This window comes from Epinephelus fuscoguttatus, linkage group LG9 (assembly GCF_011397635.1).
Source record: "Epinephelus fuscoguttatus linkage group LG9, E.fuscoguttatus.final_Chr_v1".
In the NCBI taxonomy this organism is placed as follows: Eukaryota; Metazoa; Chordata; class Actinopteri; order Perciformes; family Serranidae; genus Epinephelus; species Epinephelus fuscoguttatus.
In genome coordinates this window covers 34,007,163-34,027,485 of record NC_064760.1, presented here as the reverse complement: position 1 = coordinate 34,027,485, position 20,323 = coordinate 34,007,163, and the positions used below count along the sequence as shown (strand labels likewise).

At 40.8% G+C, this 20,323-nt stretch overlaps 3 protein-coding genes across 8 annotated transcripts in view; 1 reads left to right on the top strand and 2 right to left on the bottom strand.

The window, feature by feature from the left end:
* The first annotated feature begins 973 nt into the window (after positions 1-973).
* Positions 974-7,229, top strand: eif1ad (eukaryotic translation initiation factor 1A domain containing). Its single transcript, XM_049586485.1, has 5 exons — positions 974-1,140; positions 1,558-1,676; positions 1,784-1,892; positions 3,194-3,302; positions 3,399-7,229. Exons 2-5 carry the CDS (start codon positions 1,590-1,592, stop codon positions 3,616-3,618), a joined length of 525 nt encoding a protein of 174 aa, XP_049442442.1. The 5' UTR covers positions 974-1,140; positions 1,558-1,589; the 3' UTR covers positions 3,619-7,229.
* Positions 7,230-7,670: 441 nt separating this feature from the next.
* Positions 7,671-12,298, bottom strand: si:dkey-160o24.3 (N-acetyllactosaminide beta-1,3-N-acetylglucosaminyltransferase 2). The gene is made up of 3 exons (XM_049586484.1): positions 12,238-12,298; positions 10,442-10,705; positions 7,671-9,413 (listed from the first exon to the last, which is right to left on the bottom strand). Exon 3 carries the CDS (start codon positions 9,407-9,409, stop codon positions 8,027-8,029), a length of 1,383 nt encoding a protein of 460 aa, XP_049442441.1. The 5' UTR covers positions 9,410-9,413; positions 10,442-10,705; positions 12,238-12,298; the 3' UTR covers positions 7,671-8,026.
* A 4,287-nt stretch (positions 12,299-16,585) lies between these two features.
* The window catches only part of nrg2b (neuregulin 2b), a 90,123-nt gene continuing 86,385 nt past the window's right edge, over positions 16,586-20,323 (bottom strand). For all 6 annotated transcript variants that reach the window (XM_049585562.1, XM_049585563.1, XM_049585565.1 and 3 more), the window contains one exon: positions 16,586-20,293. In XM_049585562.1, coding sequence (XP_049441519.1) covers positions 19,817-20,293 — 477 coding nt within the window. In that variant the 3' untranslated portion in view covers positions 16,586-19,816. The remainder of the gene's footprint in view (positions 20,294-20,323) is intronic.

Genomic DNA, 20,323 nt, shown 5'->3' with positions numbered 1-20,323 from the left:
GGTCAGAGTTCGAGGGACCCTTTTGAAAATTTTGCCAAAGTTTATAGCATAACTAAGTCCCTTCCTGACAAGCTATGCTAACACGGTTAGTACCAATGGATGCCTTAGCTGGTCTAGTCTCATAAGATGCAGTAATCATCTTGTCTTGCGAGCGCCACTGTTATACAATCTATATTAATACAGTTTATGGTCTTTATATGAACCTTATTCAGAAATAAACAATGGTGCATCAGATTACTGAAGTTATATTGACCTATATCAAATGTATGAATAAATTAATTAATAATTATCATGTCTGGCCCTACGTTATGTGATTATTGAGACACATAAAAAGGAAAAAATGATTCTTGTGCCATCATGCTGACAAAAAACAACAGATATAAAGTGAACAATTCAACATAAACCACTTGCAAAACAAAAAAAACCTAATACAAATGGAAACTAAACAAATAACACAGATAGAATTTCAGAAAATGTAAGTGGGGACAATATTTTACTTTATAAACATTCTCTGCAACAATGGGGAATGGGTTATTTTGCTTAAAAGTATTTAACAATTCATTGGCCTTAAGCAAAAATAGGTGAAAATTTAAAGTTAACACTGATTAAGACTAGTTTACCTCGAGTTGTGTGTGAGAACACTTCGACAACATTGGATTCTAGTGATCTTGAATGTTGCCCAAATTGAGAGAAAACAAAACTCTATGTCCCACAATGCAAAGGTACCGCAGGGGAAGAAGTAGACTGTGTGGAGCAATACGGTTTAAGAAACAAAATCTTGTGAGATACTAATATAGCCAGACAGCTAATAGGAAGCGATGCTAAAGTGACAAGGTTAAAGCCCAAGTGTAAATCTGAAATTTTACGTGTAATTCTTCTAAGCAGTAATGACATGGCCATTGGCCTACAGGTAAAAGAAACACAGATAGGAAACCCTTATTTTGAAAAGTATAGACTACGTGACACCGGAAGTGTAACATTGGAGTTATTGGAAAACAGGAACGCATGTGGTCCGGCTTTTCTGAAATATTCCAACGTGTCTGTTTATTCGAAAGTGAAATTTAGCTGCTGTCAAGCTACATAGAGACACACTCTGTTTCGTAGAGACACCATTGACGTTGCTCTTTTCTTTCTTTCAAGGTAGTTATGTGACCTGCTAACGTGGTTCACCTGGGGATAATGTTTTGAGATAGCTAACGTTAGCTTAGCTAAGGCACTGGCAATGGTAATGTGATATTAATTGTGAGAAAGCAGCTATTTGCTGACGTTTCGAGCTAACTAGCTAGCATAATAAGTTAAGGGAATGTGAAGTTTTGTCATTTGTCCAAACATTTTATAAACCGTGTTGTAGCCAAAGTTGTATTAAAGTTGCTAAGCTAGCTCATAACTAATATGTGTGAGCCTAGGTAGTTTTACGTTAACCTGTTAGTTCTTATTTTTATCTTGTAGTTTATCAATGTAAACGTTTTCATTGTTCCCTCAATATAACGTTATTTGAGCACAAGTGAGTGCATTGCTGTTTACCTGCACGTTGACCACTGTCTCCTGTTTCCTCAGCTGGCGAAGGAAGCTGAAGCTCAGTCTTTATAATGTCACAGGCCACCAAACGCAAACATGTTGTCAAGGAGGTTCTTGGAGACTTTGTCACTCCCACAGAGAACCAGCAGATTGTGAAGGTGAGCCGTGTGTGGACTGCATTGTATTTAACGTTTTGTAAACAACCTACATAGCAGCAAGACATTTACCTGACTCTCACCTCCATCCTCTGCCTGTGCACTTGCAGATCACTGGTAGCCGTGGCAACAACCTCCATGAAACTGTCACGGCCCAGGGCGAGACTTTCCTTGTGAGCATGCCCACCAAGTTCCGCAAGAACATCTGGATCAAGAGAGGTAAGGGATGGAATAGGATGGTGACACTAAGCACTATAGATCAGTGGTTCCCAACTAGTGCAGCCATGGGGTCCAGATTTTCCATAGTCATTCGTTCATGGTCCACACAGTTTAATATATTCGTCATTTGGCCATGTCATCCAGCTAGTTTGCTGTCTCTCACTCCCCAGCAGGACACAGCACTGTGCCATAAATTTACTGTACCTAAAAATAAAGTGGTTTTTTTTTCTTCTTACAAACTTGACATGTTTTTGCGTCACTTGCGATTCATTCAGAATGAACCATCTCAGAAAATACCACGGTATACAGTATTACACAGTTATTGTCATCGTTAATTGCAGTGACCCTTTGAGGGATAAAAACATAAGCTTTATAATAATTGAAACTTGAAACAATATTTTTATATTTAATATGTGTAAAAAGCCTGACTGGCAGCGGAGGAGGAAAGGAGACGTGCACACTCAGGTGAGATTTTGTGTGCAGTTGCATTTGTTAAGCAAATGCTGTGGTATCATAACCTTCAGTTTTCATAGCACGGTATATGGTTTCATGATATAGTGCTGCAAGTCAAGTATCAATCAACCAGCTCTATTGCTGCAGCTAGTGCTCATTGGAACAAGACCTTGAGGTCAAACAAACCTATTGAGTGTTTTTCCTTTCTCCTAAAACACCTGCAACGCAGATTTTTTTTTAATTTTTTAACATTTTGAACCCTGTGTTGTTTCCTTTCTCGTGGTCTCCTTCTTTGCCTTTGATGGTGCACCGCAGCCCTATGTTGGTGCATTATTGCCACTCGTAGATCACTGGAATAGTGTGTATTGTGTACATGCATGCACGTCCAAACAAAACACAGACCCACTCATAGCTCTATAGAGCTACTAAACATCCACAGGATGCCTTTTAAATATAGCGCAGGACTGAGAATAGGGAGACAGATGGCAGTATTTCACAGGGAAATGTCTTATGAATGTGCAGTATTTGGTTTTATTAATCATAAACTTGGTAAATATCAGACTCACTCTAGTTTTGCATACTTGATTTCTTGAAGATGTTAAATGTTGAAATATTTTCTCTAGTAATTGTGCAGCTGGAGAATGGGATCTTTCCTTCACTATAGGCTCTAAATTCAACTCCAAAAATATCTTTTTAATTGGCCTACTGACATCTTTTCCAGCTATTTATTTTTCCAAAATGCCTAGGGCTTACATATGCTACCACAATATCTATACATGTAGGACTTTATAATGATTTTTTTTGTTTTGTTTTTACATTTCATAAATGCCTGCTCTCTGATCCCAAAGGTGACTATGTGATTGTGGATCCCATTGAGGAAGGAGAGAAGGTGAAGGCAGAGATCAGCTTCATTCTCTACAAAGATCATATTCAGTACCTGCAAAAACAGAAGCTCTGGTGAGCACACTCACACATGTGGACATACATCACGCAACCAGCATAATTTTGTCATATGTAACTGAGTTTATTGTTTTTTTCTTTTACTTCCTGCAGGCCAGAGGGTTTTACAGAGGAGTCGTCAGAACAGGAAGCAACGAACAAACAGCAGGAAAAGGAAGAAGAGAAAGACGAGGAATATAGTGACTCTGAAGATGATGAGAGCGACCTCTTTGTAAACACTAACCGCTGTAACTATGAGTACAGTGAGAGCGAGGAGGAGGACAGTGAGGAAGAAGATGATGACCAAGAGGAACGGACAGAAAATGGCTCATAGTGGCAGCACTGTGGACACGGACAATCGAGAGGGAGAGTTGTGAACATTATGAGACAGTGTGCTCTGCTGTGCTGCAGCTGTCACTGCCTCTGGACTGCCTGATGTAGTCATTAAATGACTGGACTTTAACTCAGTGGAACAAAATAAGTCTTGCTTGTGAAAGTGAATTGAAAAAAAAAAAAATCAGAAATCAGTGACGTCAAACTTTAAGTCAAAGGTAATGAGAATCATGTTTGAAATTCTGACGGATCAGTTTCTACTCTGCTCTCAGTGTCTCAGACTCACGCATGTTTATACTCTGATCTCAAGTGCAGTACATTACAGGATACACAGTACTCCCAGGCTTACTGTACATTTACAGGTTAAGGTTAATTGTTATATCCATTCGTCCTCCTCTACAGGACAAAATAAATCTATAACAAACTCACAAAAAGTGTGTGACTCAGAACCTTGGCACTATCATCAGAACACGTTTGTCATGTTTGATTTTAATTGTTAGTTCAGACTGTTGAAGAAGCCCAGGGTGTGGTAGGAATTGAAACACCTTTCCACTTTCACCAGCCCTTTGAAGAATATTGTTTTAACTAGCTGGTCAGTTAATGCTCCTTTACAAAGCTAAATGTCATGCTCATTGTAAAGATTCGATTTTCTAAATGCAGCTGATTGGTGATATACTTTGTCACAGACGCTGAAAGATCAACATGCTCTGGTTTCAGCTGACTTTGTATCACGCTGTATTCAATAGTTTGTTGTTGTGACTGCTTTGTGACTCATCTTTGCCGACATTCCTTACGCAGTTGCTGATTTTGGTTTGTGTAATGATGAACATATTGGAAATAGATTCATTCTTGAGCTGTGTCTTCCAATTGTAAAGAATGTCCGTCTTTTCATTTCATGTTCAAAGACCCATCTCTTTTAGATGCAGTTGTGCAGAAGTAAAACAAGTGTATGTATAAAAGTATCTTCCATAAGTGCAACGTATAAATTCCCAAAAGCTGAGCTCACAATATTTGACGTGAAGTGTCACTGAGTCATTTGTTCCACAACTGGAACCAGTTCAACAGGAACTTCCGACTTGATGCATTTTGCCCCCCAGGTGTTAGCGGAAACTTAATGAGACAACATGCTGCATAAACAAAGTGGTGCTAACTGCCTACGCTCAGCTATTTGCGTGGAAGACCGTAATGCTGTGAACTAACTGCAATGTGAAATACTCACTGACCAGTTCTGTTCAAACATTATGTTGTGCAACAGACTAACAAGCATGGATGTTACCTAATTCTTAAAAGTGTGAATATTTTGACACGTTTGAAAGCTATTTATTCTTGATGAGATCAGCCAAGGGTGTTGGGCTGTTTACTTATAGGGCAATACGGTGTCCCCAGGAAATGGCAGTCGTATATAGCTCATTCCTGTGTTAATACATTTGTAATAATGAAATGAAATTGGTCATTGTGCATACATAATGGTTATTAAAACACAAAAACATACTACATTGGTTTTATCATAATCATTAGTAAATAATGTTTTTGCATCCTTATTAAAAAGAACATTGTCTTGTGAGTACATATTAATAATTTTGGCAGCTTTGGCACAGTTTAGAGAGATTTTGGGTGTGTTCAGAATCACATACTGTCGCTGCCCTTAAAAAGTATGCACACACAATCAGAGCATAAACTTTCTCATAACGGCACCCAGAACTTTGACCCTCTTGCTTTTATATCTGTTTCCTTGGAGATAAATTAAACGCCACTTACCGGGTTTGCCAGAGACAAAATCAACCCGGAGAGCTCTGCTGTTGTTACTTTGCAATGTGTGTGGTTTAACTTTAAAGTTTAACCACACAGACTGAAGATTCTAAAATATTTGCGACAGTGAAATTACATCTGCAGTTCTCTGTCATTGTTATTTTTTATAGTTATATCCATTTGTTGTAACATTATGATTATTTTGTTCACTTAATTAATATTTCTATTATTACTATTTGACTGGTTATCTGTCACTTGAATACGCTGTCATCCATCATTGTGGCTTCTTACAGCTGTCAATGAGGTGTCATCTGTTTGCAGCTCCATCGATGTGACGTATTGTACGCTATTCTGATTGTGGGTCAGAATAGCCAGAAAACCATGCTGGCTTGCATGTTGCAAAGTCAGACAGGATGTAATAGAACATCCCGGTATTTTTGGCATACTGCATTTGACATACAATATCTTTTCCTGGCATATTATGTAGTAAGGTACTACGGGTATTGGAATGCACAGTTTGTCTTACCCCCATACCCAGTGGAAGTTTTGCTTTTTCAATGTGTTACATCCTTATTATCCTTATGTACATCCTTATTATACTTTCAGTGTAGCTGTTTTGCTTTTGGTTGTATTTTAATAATTAAAATGTGTCTTTTAAAGGTCCAGTATGTAGGTTTAGGGGCATTTATATGCAGAAATGGTATATAATAATCACAGCGATGTTTTCATTAGTGTGTAATCATCTGAAAATAAGAGTTGTGCTTTCATTGTTTCTATCTTCATACAGAGCAAGTCCTTTTCCACAGAGTCTGCCATGAACAGACAAACCAAACACTGGCTTTAGACAGTGTCATTCACGTTTTCATATCGGCCACCATAGTTCTCCAACATGCTTGGCACACGGGAGAAGTTTCAGTTCTGCAACCTCAGTGCTTTTTCCCTCTAAATATTACACAGTGGACCTTTAAACCATAACACTGTAATAAAGACGCTCAGAATGAGGAAAGATAAACATAAAATGGGTAAACATCCAAAAAAGTTGATATTAACAGTTAGCTGTCTGATGGAGTTAGTGGACTGACTGTAGTTTAAACATTAATGTCTTACTGGACAGGGTGAGCGTCCACAGCTCAGTCTGTTCCTAGGAGGGCAATTGTCAGCCCCTCGCTCATTGGGAGACACTCCCATCACAGATGTAGAAAGCCACTAACTCCACCTTTTGTCTATGACTTTAGTTTGATGTCACCGCAGCGTTCTTTCATCTTTTATATTTGCTCTCATCCCAGGGCTCTCCCTCCATGCGCTTGCATTATCACATTTGGAATACGTTTTATTCTACATTTGCTTTCATACCAGTAGGCTACATCCTTCGTCTGTAACAGTTGCCTGAGGAAGGCAGAATGTAAATAAGTCCACTGGTTATATGTTAAGTTTATTGGGATGTGAACGAACCTGAAAAACAGGAATAAACACAAATGTATTTCACACATTCTTCATGAGTCAGTTCCTTATAGCAGGCCTAATGGGAGTGGGGCCGACACCAGCAGCTCATTCATGGCAGATGATGTAAACGTACCGAGGGCTTTCCAGTTTCAGCTCTGAAAAACTGGCTCGACCGCTGTAACCCCAAACTCAGTTTAACAATAGCTACGTTAGCATAGTTGCTTTGAGCAAATTCCTTACAGTATGAACACTGACAGATAATTAGAGCTCAAAGCGTACAGTGTTCCAGCCCGTAAACCAAGGCTGTCCTTTCAGAGGGGAGAAATAACACGTTGTTCCTCTTAAAAGTGAAACACAAGCATTAAAACACTACTTTGCTGCTACATCCTTACTGTGTTATGATCACTAACGTTAGCTTATGGTGGCTAATGTAGCTAACGTTAGTAATCTTTAGCAAAACGTTGTTGTGTAATTTACATTAATGGGTCTGTTCATAAGCTTTATGTACCTGCTCCTCTTGTGCTATCGTTACAGTAGCCTAGCATTTTAGCTAAATGCTAAACTAGCGCTACCATTTCACTAAACTTCTGCCGTGCACTGTTAAAAGTGTAATTAATGTAATAAATCATGCACACTTTGCATTACTGCTGACAGTTTTCTGTTACATGTTGTGTTTTTGATTGTTTTTTCTTTTACATTATTATCCCTCCATTTACTTCCATTCATTTCAGTTTGCAGACTTAAAGCAAACATGGTCACAGCTGTGTTATTATTTTTTAGGAATGCAGTCATACCTGTAGACTGATTTGAAATTGGAAAAAGCAGTGATAGAGAACTGAGAAAATGTGCAAATAGACATGGTCACAGTATTGATTACAGTATCAGCTCACGGTTTATTTTTATATAATAAATGACAGTCAATGGCTGCCAGAAATAATAAAATAAAGTACAAAAAACTTGTTATAACATTTTAAAAATGTTAAATTTGTAGTAAATATATTAAAATTTGTAAAAACACTGTTTTAAAAAGTATGATTAAACATTGTTCAGGCAGTAGGCATGTTGATGGACCCGCAGGTTTTGACATTAGTATAATTAAATATAATATGTGTATATAGTTAATACAGTGTCACTTCATCATGGCTGACAGCAGCTCACCAAAATGTTTGCGATCAGACTACAGTAGTAAAAATGTTCAATAGAAACTTGGGGTGGTCTCACAGTTTTGGTTCCTTGTCCTTTCTCAGGGGCACATCCTTACACTGTTCCTGTGTCTCTCTCAAGTGAGCCCACAGTTGAACTAACTGGTCTGGGCTTCGTTTGTGGACTAGTAGGACTGTGTGGTACGAACAGCGCCCCTCCTCTTCCTTATCAGGAAAGTCAAATGTGAGGAAGGCAGGGTGATGGATGGGGTGAGCGTTAAGCCGAATCATACACATCCCCACATAAACATCATCGATGGGGTACAGGTTAACCCTTTTAGACATGGTGTACAGGCGTTTGGCCAACAGGCCTGAGTACACCACCCCTCCACCACCTGGATACGAGGGATAGAGGCCCTTGTAGAAGCTGTCTGGGATAAAGTACTTGGACGTGTTGACTCGGATTGGTATGGCTGCCTCTATGACATTTCCAACCATGAAGTTTTTCATGGTCTTGTATGCTTGTGGTGTCTTTAACTGGTCCTGGAGGTAGGTTATTATTTTTGGCGTGTGGACGAAGACGTCATCGTCCCCCTTAAAGACGAAGCGAACCCGGCTGCACGAGTGTGAGAACCATTTCCAGAAGAGCACATCTTTCAAGGTGAGGTTGAAGAATGTGTCCTTGAAGTCCCACTTCAGAATGTCTCCATACTGTTTGCTCTCTATCTCCAGTAGGTAATTCAAATCCACACCTAGCTCCTCAGTATTTTCTGTGGCAAGCAGGAACACCCTGCGGACAAATCCTCCTTGTTTTCCTCCTACTTCACTGCTGTTGATCTTCTGTCCTGCTACCCATCCTGCCTGGCCCCACGTCTGTCGAATGACCTGCCGGTTCTTAAAATTCATCTCTGTTGACTTGATGGCCAGTAGAAGCAGAGGGGGCTCCGTTTCATCCTTCGCCCCTACTCCACAAACTCCATCTGGCTGGATGAGGATTGGGTAGTCCCTCCTGTGCATGCTGCTCGCAAAGTCTTTTAACAGCTGTGGTAGCTGCTCAATGTTTCTCTTCATGCTGCTCAAGTTGGTAACTTCAGGGAAACCTCGGTTCACTAGGGACTCATAAAAGGTGCTATTTTTGAATCTCAGCATGGAGTTGTTGGCCTGCAGGATGGGGTTGAAATGGCGGTCGATGGTCAGCTGGAGGCGGTTCCAGTAGGCATCCTGCTGGTGCAGATCCCAGAAAGTTTTAGGGAGTGGGGCGAAGCTCTTATTCCTAAAAGATCCTGAGGCCACAAAGTGAGCGCCTTGCTGGTCCTGGACTGGGATCCCCGGCACTGATGTGTCGTTCATGGCCATACACAACATGACAGTGACGTAGACGAACAGCAGGGCCAGGGAAATGCATGGCGTGCATATGCAGATTAACACTCGACGCCAGCGACAGAAGCACCGCGCCATCCAGCTGCAAATATACAAATAGTATGTTAGTTTAGATTTTAAAAAAAACCATGTGGTTTCTGAGTATCAAAGTACATTAAATGTACCATGAAAGCCCAGAGTTAGCATGTAGATGGACACTAAGTAAAACAAAGTCACAAGAGATAAAAGAAAGAGACAAGCATGGGTGGATTATGGTAGATGCGCCCCTGGGCCCAGATGCATAAAAGCCCCTCCACCCCCGCAGAACAGGTACAACATGTTGCTGTTTCTCCCCACAGAGTACTGAGCACATCTAAAGTCCTACAGATAAATGGAGGGGTTAGAAACGCTCATCTAAAATGTATCATCATGGTGATATCTTCAAAGTCAATGTTTAGGCTATTCCATGAGTTTGCCATTTTTGAAGACTTTTGGGGCTCTGTTATTGACATGTGACTAAGCCCTTTGACAAGAAATGCAAAGTTGAAACAGCAATTTCACACAGATGCTCTGGCTTTGGGGTCCCCTGAGCCCTTGGGCCCCTGGGCCTGAGCCTGGTAGTCCCATTTAGTAATACAGACATGGAGACAAGAGGGGGGACACAGAAAGCAGTGAGATAGTAAGTTTTGGATTATATCACATGATCTTAGTCAGTAGATGGATATGACCTAGTTGAAACGGGAGCTGTAAATGTTTACATTTACATTTCTCTGAGGGGCTGTGTCCACAATTCCAATACAAATGGGCCACCCCCATCTGCTCGCAAGCGTCATGTGATGTGGCTGACAACTCAATGTCAGCTACAAAGTGGTCAGATTGTTTTGTCAACTTCTGCTCCTGAGGAAGCTCGTCTTAATTTGAAATGATAAAAAGAGACTTTAAAAAGAAGCACTAAAATCAGCAGATGAATACTGACATGACAGCAGTCCACAAAATCTCCATGTTACTAATCATAATCTTCCTGTATAATAGTCATAATTACAGTTTTTACAGGTTATTTACACTACGTCATGTCACAAGATGAGATCATCAGTGCTGAAATATGAATGAAGAGTCAACAGCTTTGCTTACCTGTTTGAAGTGAGGGCTCTCTCATTCACTGAATAGTCATCTGTTTCGATAAGCAGAGCTGGTGGTCCATGCTAGTAACCTGATGGTCCCATTATCACCTCATTTCACAGAAAGCAAAACAACAACAACAAAAATTCTCCTTCTAATAAGAAGTAAAGGTGTGACCCAGAAAGTTTCGCTGACGGTGAGTCAAGATTCTTCAACTTGTTTTGTCAGAAATAACCTGGCATGCTGACAACGGAGGCTGCTGTAGCACATGCAGGTCTATGTGAGAAAAGACAGAAAGCTCCACAGATCAGCTTTTCTTAGAGAGAGCACACACACACACACACACACACACACACACAGTCAGGTGTGTGTGCAAGGGATACACCCACCTGCACAAAGAGAGCAAACAGGAATGACATGTTGGTCTCCACTGGCGATGAGTGAAGATGGAATCAGCCATGAACATACATGGGGCAACAACAATTTGTAAGATCATGATCTATGACTTTGATTATTTGTTACAGACTCTGAGCTGTTGTAGCTGCGAACAACAAGTCAGAGTCTACATGTAGCAGGGCCGGCTCTTCAAACAGGCGTAAGCTTTTTTTTTGCACTCAAGTTTTCACAGATACAGAAACACAAGCACATCCACTTTGACACATAGTACAATAAAATACACAAACCAAATGATAATATAAGGTAAGAATAACTGTCTGGAACTGTTTCAGTATTTATACAAGTGTCTTCTATTTCATGTGTAAATGTTCAGGTTTTTTTTTTTTTTTTTTACAGTTCTTTATAATGTCCTCTCTTTAAATCTCAAAATGTATGTCAACTTGTCCACAACTAAAATGCACTGGAGAGTGTTTCTGTTTTGGGCCATTTTGCATTAAGCCAATGCCTGGTAATAGCTTTCTTATTTTCTGCAAGTAAAACTAATCAAGAAGATATCTTTTTTAATCACCACACCTTTAATGTTCCTGAGACACATCACAAGGCAGGTATTTGGGGGTTTATTTCCCAAAATATTTCTAACAGATGTATTAATATTTCCCCAGTATGACATGATCTTTGTACAGTGCTTTTTATTTGGGTATTAGATTATTCCAGCAGAATTCCTTCCACACTAGTGAATTTGAGGATGTAAATTGTGTCTCACACATTATATACCATTCTCCCTCTATTATTTAAATCTTTAACTCTGCGTCCCATTTTGTCTATAGCATTGAATCCCCGCAGCTTCTCCCATAAGCCTGGTAGAAAGCAGAGATGACCCAAGAACCCTTCTGTTTGTGTGCACCCACAATCACCTCATCACATTATTTAAAGCTTCATCTGGTTCAGATCTGATCTCTTTTGTTAAGTAGTCTCTTAACTTCTACCGAAAAAAAAAAAAAAAGTTTTCAAGACCATATTTTACCGTTTAGCTTTCGGAAGCTGATAAACATGCCATTTCTGAAACTGTACAAACCACCGCCAGGCCTTTTTGTGCCCATTCTTTAAATACTGAATCATACATGGCTAAAATTTGGTATCATATGCAAACCACCTTAGTGTATATTCCTCTTTTTAATTTGTTTTTTGTTTTACTATTACGTTTCGTATTTCTAGTGTATGCTATTATTGGATCCATAGCATGTCTCAGTGCCCCCATGTAATATTTGTCTCCCACCAGGATCTGGGTCTGGTAGCCCTGTATCTCCCTTTCCATCTCTAGACTCAGTCCGGTCTACATTAACAGGCCAGGGGTCTGAGATGAGCTGCAGAAAAAGATTCCTGAAGATTTAGTGAATCCATTCCCACCTTACTTTGAGGTAGTTGAAGTGTCATAAGTTTTATTCTTGGAATTTTGCTGTTCCAAATGAACATCTTATCCCAGGCTAGGAATTTGGCTTATGAACACTGATTGGGAGAGACTGGAATAAATATAGAAGCTTTGGTAATATAATTATTTTAACCATTTGTATTCTGGCACTGAACTCGAAAGGAAGAGTAGACCACCATTCTATGTCCTTTCGGATGTTCTCCTTGATTTGGTTATAAATGTTAGAAAGTGAGTCAGTAGCCCCTTTACACTGCTTCTTCAAGGCGGGAATTTCACGCCATTATGCCGCCCCACAGTTCTCTATAAACGGTACAATCACGGAATGGTGGGACAGAAGTGTCTCATCTTTAAGCTGGCATCAGGGATAGGAACAGCGCTGAAACAATGTCTATATATATAAAATGGGACAGCCGGCAGGACGGGATCATGGGTGGCTCGGGTGTGACATTTTGACAGCATGTTATGTGTGTGACCAACCACTGGAAATTTAAAAAGTAGCAGTTAGCAGCTAACTCAACAAAGAAGAACAGCAGCCCAGAATGTCCACAAATTTGGAAAACAATCAGGTACGGGAACTCCCTACCCTCCGAGCAGAAGACGAGTGGTAAATGCTTGTTATTGCCATGTTATGCCACTGTAAAGCACTGCCGATGCGTATGTTATATGTCACACTAGAGACCATAGTTGTTAAGTTACATGTCACGCCCTTCACACCTCTTGTGCTTCTGTATTGGTGGCATACTGTCTAAAATCACGCACTGGAGCAAAATGATGCTGCTGTCTGTTGGCTCTGTGTAAATAGACGGGACTTAATTGCAGCTCTGTAACAGGCCTATTGTTACATCAAGATACCTCATTGTTGTAGCGTTCCATTTCAGCTTGAATGCATCTCTGATTTGTTGGTATCGATGAATAATAAAATTGAAGAGTTTAAGTTTTTGTTATATACCCTGAGTATTGTCCATATATTTCAAGTAAATTCATTAGGTTTGGGAAACATATTGTATGTCAGGTTGTTCCGGAAAGGTAATGACATCATCTGCAAAAAGTCCATTGATATGTTCCTTCCCCCCTATAGTGGCACCCTCCAGTTCTTCACTCTGCCTTACTGCTTCCACTAAGGGTTCCACATTTAAAGCAAAGGGAGAAAGCGAAAGACAGCATCCTTGTCTTGAACGTCTCTTCATTTGAATCCTATTTGACAGGTTTCCATTTACCATAATCCTCGCTGTGGGCTCATAATAAATAGTTTTAATACATGGGATTGCATTTTTATTGAAACCAAATCTCTTCAACACTTTATATGAAAATACCCAACTGACACTATCTCTGCATTCAAACCAACCAGAACCATATTTGTGCCCCTTTTTTGAGCATTACCTGCAATATGGAGGGTTCTTCTAATGTTCCAGTTTGATCTTCATCAGTCAGATTTGGTACAAAAGTCTCAAATATTCTGTAAATTATTGAGGTTGTAGTCAACATTCAGGACAGGTGTTACTTTTAAATGTCAAATCATTCTGCCTCCTTGAATACAGCAGCTGTGTGAAATCGGCACAGAACAGGTCTGGCAGCTGATTAACAGCTCTGACAGAGGAATCTTTTATATAAACACATAATTTCTCTGCCTTATTCACGGCCATGCACTCATCAGGTCAAACAGGAAGTATGACCTGACCTGACCTGACCTGAAGTGTGAGGAGGGGAGTCGTGTCTCTGGAATGCCTGGAGTGTGCCTGGCATTATGAAACTTTAATGTTGCAACACCTCTGGTACTTGTGGCGGCAGTTTCAGTTCAGCCTGTAGCATCAGTCAGCAATAAAAGCTGTCCTGCTGGTCATGTGGAAAGAAAAAAATTGACAATTTAATCAACATTTTGTTAAAATCACTATCCTGTTTGTTGCTTGCTATAGTAAAGGCTTAATGTTAAGGCCATACATGCCCAGAATGCAAAAACAAAATAAGGTTAAAGGTCCAATGTGCAGGATTTAGTGGCATCTAGGGGTGAGACTGCGGAAACCTTTCCCATGTGTCATGTGTGTAGGAGAACTTGAAAATGATACTAACGGTCCTATCTAGAGACAGTTTTTGGTTTGTCCGTTCTGAGCTACTGTAGAAGAACCAGTGGTGGATCTTCCTATAGGCAACATAGGCAGCAAAATTCAGAGCTTCCAACTGGTTGACATAGTGTGGGTCTCCTAGTGTAGATCTTGAGTTCAGATCTTTGTTTCACACCACTATTTCCAATGAACTCGCTACATTCTGAACTAATTGACGAACTCTTGAAATGCTCAAATGTGGCTAGTAGTCAGGTGAGCGTGACACAAACATCTTCCATTTTTATTCATTATTTCTTTTTCTCTACCAACTGGATCAATTGATACATGTGAAATCTCTCTCTCTCTCTCTCTCTCTCTCTCTCTCTCTCTCTCTCTCTGTCTCTCTCTCGTTTTAGTGTCAGTGGTCAGTGTGTATTAATCCACTCCATTTTACAGCCCCACTTTTCTTAATCTCCCTCAGAAGAATTAATCAGATAAGTAAATAAGATGGAAAGTTTGTATCTGTATTCAAACTTATTAAGAAATTCAAACCCAGACAAGTTTAAGTTGATGTTAGCTCAGTGATTCGTTTGCTGAAGTAATTTAGTCTGTTGAATCATGTGACAATGGATTCAAGTAACCAAATATGTCTTGCTGTGGACATTTCCAACTCCAGTTTCTTCAAATAGACAACAAAACATATTTTTTACACCACTGCTCTATTGTTGACAAAATGTGTTGATGATGCATGTCTACACTGTGTTCCATTGTTTTTTCATCTTAATGCCTTAATGATCTTAATGATCCTGGATTGTCTGATGGGGATGCTGTAATGATGATAAGTCTAATACTGTGGGGATGTCCTGGTGGCCGAGGGGTTTGAGTCAGTCCAGAGACCTTTGCTGCATTTCATCCCTGTCATTTGCAGTCAAAGTTTCACTGTCTGATAAATGCATGAATGACCATAATTACATTTAGAAATGTCATGAATTGAGACTGTAGTATAATATGTCAAACACTGCTATGGTTTGAAGGATTGGATGGACAAGTTGGTGATGCAGAGCTGTGAGGAAGAGGGGTCAGTCCTCTCTGTGCTCATCAAATTTGTCATCAGCTGGTGCGTGAGTGTAGCTTTATAAATATAATATGTCACACACTGTCACATATTTTTAAAGAAAAAAACACACAATCCACTGGATTGAAATGTTGCCTCTTAAATCTTTAAACTGTCAATGTAGGGCAACTACAAAGAACTTTTATCTTGTGTTGAGTGTGGCGGCCCCTGTGGATGAAAGTGGTAGTGCTTCCATGAGCACCAAAGCCTCCTGTTGATCTGGCTCACCTGCATTTGTTTTTACTACTTTATTTTTTTAACAAAGCTGTTTGCAGCAAAGTTTGTTTTAGTGCTGTTCATACATTCCAGTTACATGTAAGCCAACAACTAACAGATCTGGCTGCTCTGTAATACCTGTTTAGGAGGAAGAGGGCCAAGTCAGGATCAGTTTTGAATCATTTCAAAAGCCCACAGACCAGAGGAGGCAAAACAGAATGGAATACAGTCATAATGAAGTATTTTATTAATCACACCTGGTTTCCCCGGTGTGTTTGCTATATATATATATATATATATATATATATATATATATATATATAAAGTTGTTATTTAAAATTTGTAAAATGCAACCCAAATAAAAGCTTTCTCTAAAGTAGTATGGAATATTGCAAATAATCTACGTATAAAATTACTGGGGTTTTTTTTAGACTAACACAGTGGTTCCCAGCCTTTTTTCTTAATGGACCCCTTTTCTGTTATTGAGTAAACTGACGACCCATGACTAAGGGACATATTTAATGGATAATTATCAAAAAAAAAAAGTGAACACAACAGCTGCAGAAAGTTTGTGTAAAATGAGTGATTATGATGGATTTTGAGCAGATTATTTCCTGTGAACATCAGAGATGAGTTTCCTGATATTTGTAGGAACTTTTTATAGGACTCACCTCACTGTATTGTTGTTTGTTTGTTTTTTTTTAATCTCTAACAATCATACCTTCTTAAAAGGCTTCTCTTTTTTTGTGACAAATTCAGTGTTTTCTTCTCTTTGACACATAGCCAATGTTCTATGTAGCTCTTTGGTTGTTTCAGACGCAAGACAAGGCTGTTTAGCAGCAAGAGAGTTTAATAATAATCCAAACTTTAAAAATAAAAATGTCATTAAGTTTCCTCACAGAAATGATTAAAATGCTGAAATACAGGCCCACTGCAAAGTTAAAAGAAAAAAATAGTTTTCTCACACCCCTTAAAATCAAGACGGTCTCTGGACTCCCTGTGAAGCTTTGGCAACCCCTAGTGGGTATCAGGACCCCCAGGTTGAGGAACCCGTGTACTAACATACAGAAGGCACCATCAAATTATAGCCAAGGTAAATCCCGCCATCTACTGCTCATATCTTTGCAACTCCTCTCATACTGTAAATTTGGTGCACTGACTTCTTGATTTTATCATCACCTCTTCTGAATAAAACTAAATAAAAAGAAAGAACAGTTGCTCTTTGTTACAAAGACGACAGGACTGTTTCAAAATGGTAGGAATAAAGTTTTATTTTCCATATGAAGGGGTGGTTTTGGATTTTTCTTCTTTTACAAGTAGTATGTTTTTGATAAAACTTGCAAAAAATCTTCTAGCATATTCCAAGAATGATGGACATGAAGAGAAGGGGATTTATTGCTGAATGTTAAAATGAAGACACGTTTTTTTTATTTTTTCACCGAGTGGAAAAACGATTTGCTTGCTGCTTTTTCCATGCACCCAACTACCAGTACCACTAGGACATGCAGAGGGGTCGGGGTGAGAGGAGAGGAGAGGAGAGGAGAGGAGAGGAGAGGAGAGGAGAGGGGAGGAGAGGGGAGGAGAGGGGAGAGGGAGGTAGGGAAAGGGAGGAAGGGGAGAGAGAGGGGAGGAAAGAGGGAGTAAAAAAGACGAAGGCAAACTGCTTGACAAACACAAACATGGTAGGGCTCTGTGTTTGTGTGTGTGCATATGTGTGTGTGTGTGTGTGTGTGTGTGTGTGTGTGTGTGTGTGTGTGTGTGTCAGTTTGTGTGAGGAATGTGAAATGTATGTGTGTATGTGAAGGGCAAAGGGGAGTGCAGGGTGAGGAGAAAGAGGGCGGAGGGGGGTGTTAACAATTCAACTAGCTCTAGAAGCACACTACCCTCACTTGCAGTATTTCCACATTGCAAATCCCAGATTGATTACAGTGATATTAAGACAAAACTAGCCAGACCTTTGGGCCGTGAACCCAAATAATGTTTTTATAAATTTCTAGCATGATTCCCCTGAATCTGAGGGGGGTTTGTCGCCATTTTTAAGATACTTTCTATATCTGTGATCCATGCATCTCCTGTGTGAAAAAGAAGGAAAAGAACTCTACGTATTGGAAATCAACTCTAATAGGGACACATATTGTATCTGACACAGTATCATTTACCTCGGTGAGCTTGAAAGGGGTCTCTAAACCCGATGTATATCTGAAGGTGAAGAGTTTCTGACGTGATCAGCCTACTGTCAGTGTGCTGTTCAGTGTACTCATCTGGAGATGGGCCCTAAATTCATCCGCTAGTTGCTTCTGAAGGTTGGTAAGGGGGTGAGAAAGACATGGAGGTGAGGGGTGATGTGAGGTGGGGGGGGGGGGCAGACAGAGACAGACAGATAATAGATCATTCAGTCAATATGACCAAGCAAAAGAAGTTCAATCAATAAAAGGTATAGGAATGCAAATCAAGGATGCAGTAATAAGTATTATCATATACCACCGTTTGGCTGTGAGCTAAAGAAAAAAAAGTAGAATCACACTCAGAAACTCGCTCTCTAGCAGTGTGAACCTGCACGCAGTGACCCGCTAACTATTTTTTGTCCCCCATGAGAGCAGTGCCATCGCTACAGGGGTGAAAGGTGGTGGCGATTCCAGGGGCCCACAGCTGGAGAGGGCCCGTAAAGTTTCCAGTAGGTTTATATAAGTTAAAAAAAGAGAAAGAAAAGGGGGGAACCCAGAGCAATATCCTCCTCTCAGGGGGGGCCAGAATTCCTAGCTACGCCCCTGCAACATAGTGAACAGATATGGTCTCCGCATCATTTTTTTCATCGTCATCGTGACCCACACACATGCCTGCATACACAAACACACACACACAACCTTTTAAGTAAAATTAAAAAAGCAACTTAATCTCCCTTCTGATTCCAAGAGTTTTTTCACCCACGCTCCCTTTAATCATGGCCACGAGTGAACGCAACAGACCTGATGGACAGACAGGAAGGACAGTGAGGGGACGTGGATCTGGCCTGCGGACTGAACTGTGACTGAGATGACGTGCGCTCTCTGCTTTGAGTCTTTTGGCTGTGATGTGATGGGGAAGTCCTGAGACACAGTGCGGCTCTAAGCTGCTGGCATAGGAAACGGGCGGGCTGGGCAGTCCACGGGAGGCCAGAGTCAGGCTGGATTACAACTGGATTGGTTAGGTTCGGTTTGGATCGGCAGCTCCCTGGCCAATGACTGCTCACGGAGGGAGGTTCTTACAGTGCAATGGAGCTTCTGGCAGCGTGAGGATTGGTGAGAGGAGCATGTCAGTCAAACAAGGGACCACACTTTCTGAGGTGAACGGAGGCGCCGACCAAATGAGGCTTCATGAGGTGTAAATACACACACACACACACACACACACACACACACACATACACTGCAACCACCACCAATGTCATGGCAGCACCCTGAACACCGACACAGGAATCTGGAATTACTTCCCCTCAACAATTCCCTAACACTCTTGTTTTCACAGAAATAACAACAAATGACTGACAGGCAGCGAACGAGGACATAAATGACCAATGTGATTCGTCCAAAAAAAAAATCATCCAAGAAAAACTACCCTACACTTCCGGTTGCGTCAGTGACTAATGTCCCTGTGAAACGAGCGCATCGCGTGGATCATACTCATGTAAACAGACACCTTTTACACAGGAGGAATCAATATTGCATGATGACATAATCAGATCACAGTTCAAAAAGAGGAAGATCCCAAATCAGAGAGAAAACCAAAGCAAAAGGAAGGAAGAGGGTTGGTCTCTATAAAAACGAGGAGTCTTTATAAGAAAGGCTACAAAAACTCAATGGGACCTCCGACTTCAGCATACAGCAAAAGGCACCACAATATTATTCTATTTATCTAACTTGTGAAAAAATTGGCACGTAATTCTCTTATTTTTTCATCTCTCATAATGCTGTAAATCAAAAAACTTTACATATAAATATTTCCCCCCCGTTATAAAAAAAGTCTTTGCTGTTAGCTAGTAGACAATTTTTGCTGAAATGAAAATAAATATTTCATTTGTTTAGAATATCTGTCTGTTATACAAAATAAAAATATTTCTCCTAGGTGCAGGTCTCTAGTCCACTGGTTGTGTGTAGGAGGAAGGGGAGTGTGTGAGGTGGAGGGGTGGGTGGTGGCGGGGGGGAGGGGGTTAAGTCTTAAAGGGGCATGTTGTCAGCCTTGGAGCGCTGCGACTGGGAGCCGCGGCTCTGCCCGTTGCTGCGTGTCCCCGGCCGACTCAGCCCGCGGTGAGTCCGTGTGTCCGCACCGGATGACGAGCGGTAACCCGGAACCGTTAAAGGTGGGTCCATGTTCATGTTCTGCATACTAAGGAAAGGCGTGCTCTCCCCGTGAGCATCCTCTTCCTCCTCCTCTTCCTCCTCCTCCTCTGACTGGCTGAAGCTCTGTGAGCTGTAGTCCCGTAGGCCTGTCGAACGCTGGGAGATGTGTCCATTGAGGCGATTGCGTCTCGGGCGGCGCCGGCTCCGGATGGGTTCCCGTGAAGAGGCGTACTCTTGCGTGGTCTCGTAGGCCTCGTCATCTGGGAGACGGTAGGGGCTGGACGGTAGACTTCCTGTGCTCTCCGTCAAGTATGGTCGCCGCGGACGCCGGGGCTGTCTGTATAAACTTCCGTCCTAAAAAGCAAAACAGAGGTAAGAATTTGA

Coding starts and splice junctions, on each gene's coding strand:
- eif1ad (XM_049586485.1), top strand. CDS start 1,590: ATGTCACAGGCCACCAAACGCAAACATGTTGTCAAGGAGGTTCTTGGA. Junction 1,893..3,193: donor GAACATCTGGATCAAGAGAG/GTAAGGGATGGA, acceptor CTGATCCCAAAG/GTGACTATGTGATTGTGGAT. Junction 3,303..3,398: donor CTGCAAAAACAGAAGCTCTG/GTGAGCACACTC, acceptor TACTTCCTGCAG/GCCAGAGGGTTTTACAGAGG.
- si:dkey-160o24.3 (XM_049586484.1), bottom strand. CDS start 9,409: ATGGCGCGGTGCTTCTGTCGCTGGCGTCGAGTGTTAATCTGCATATGC.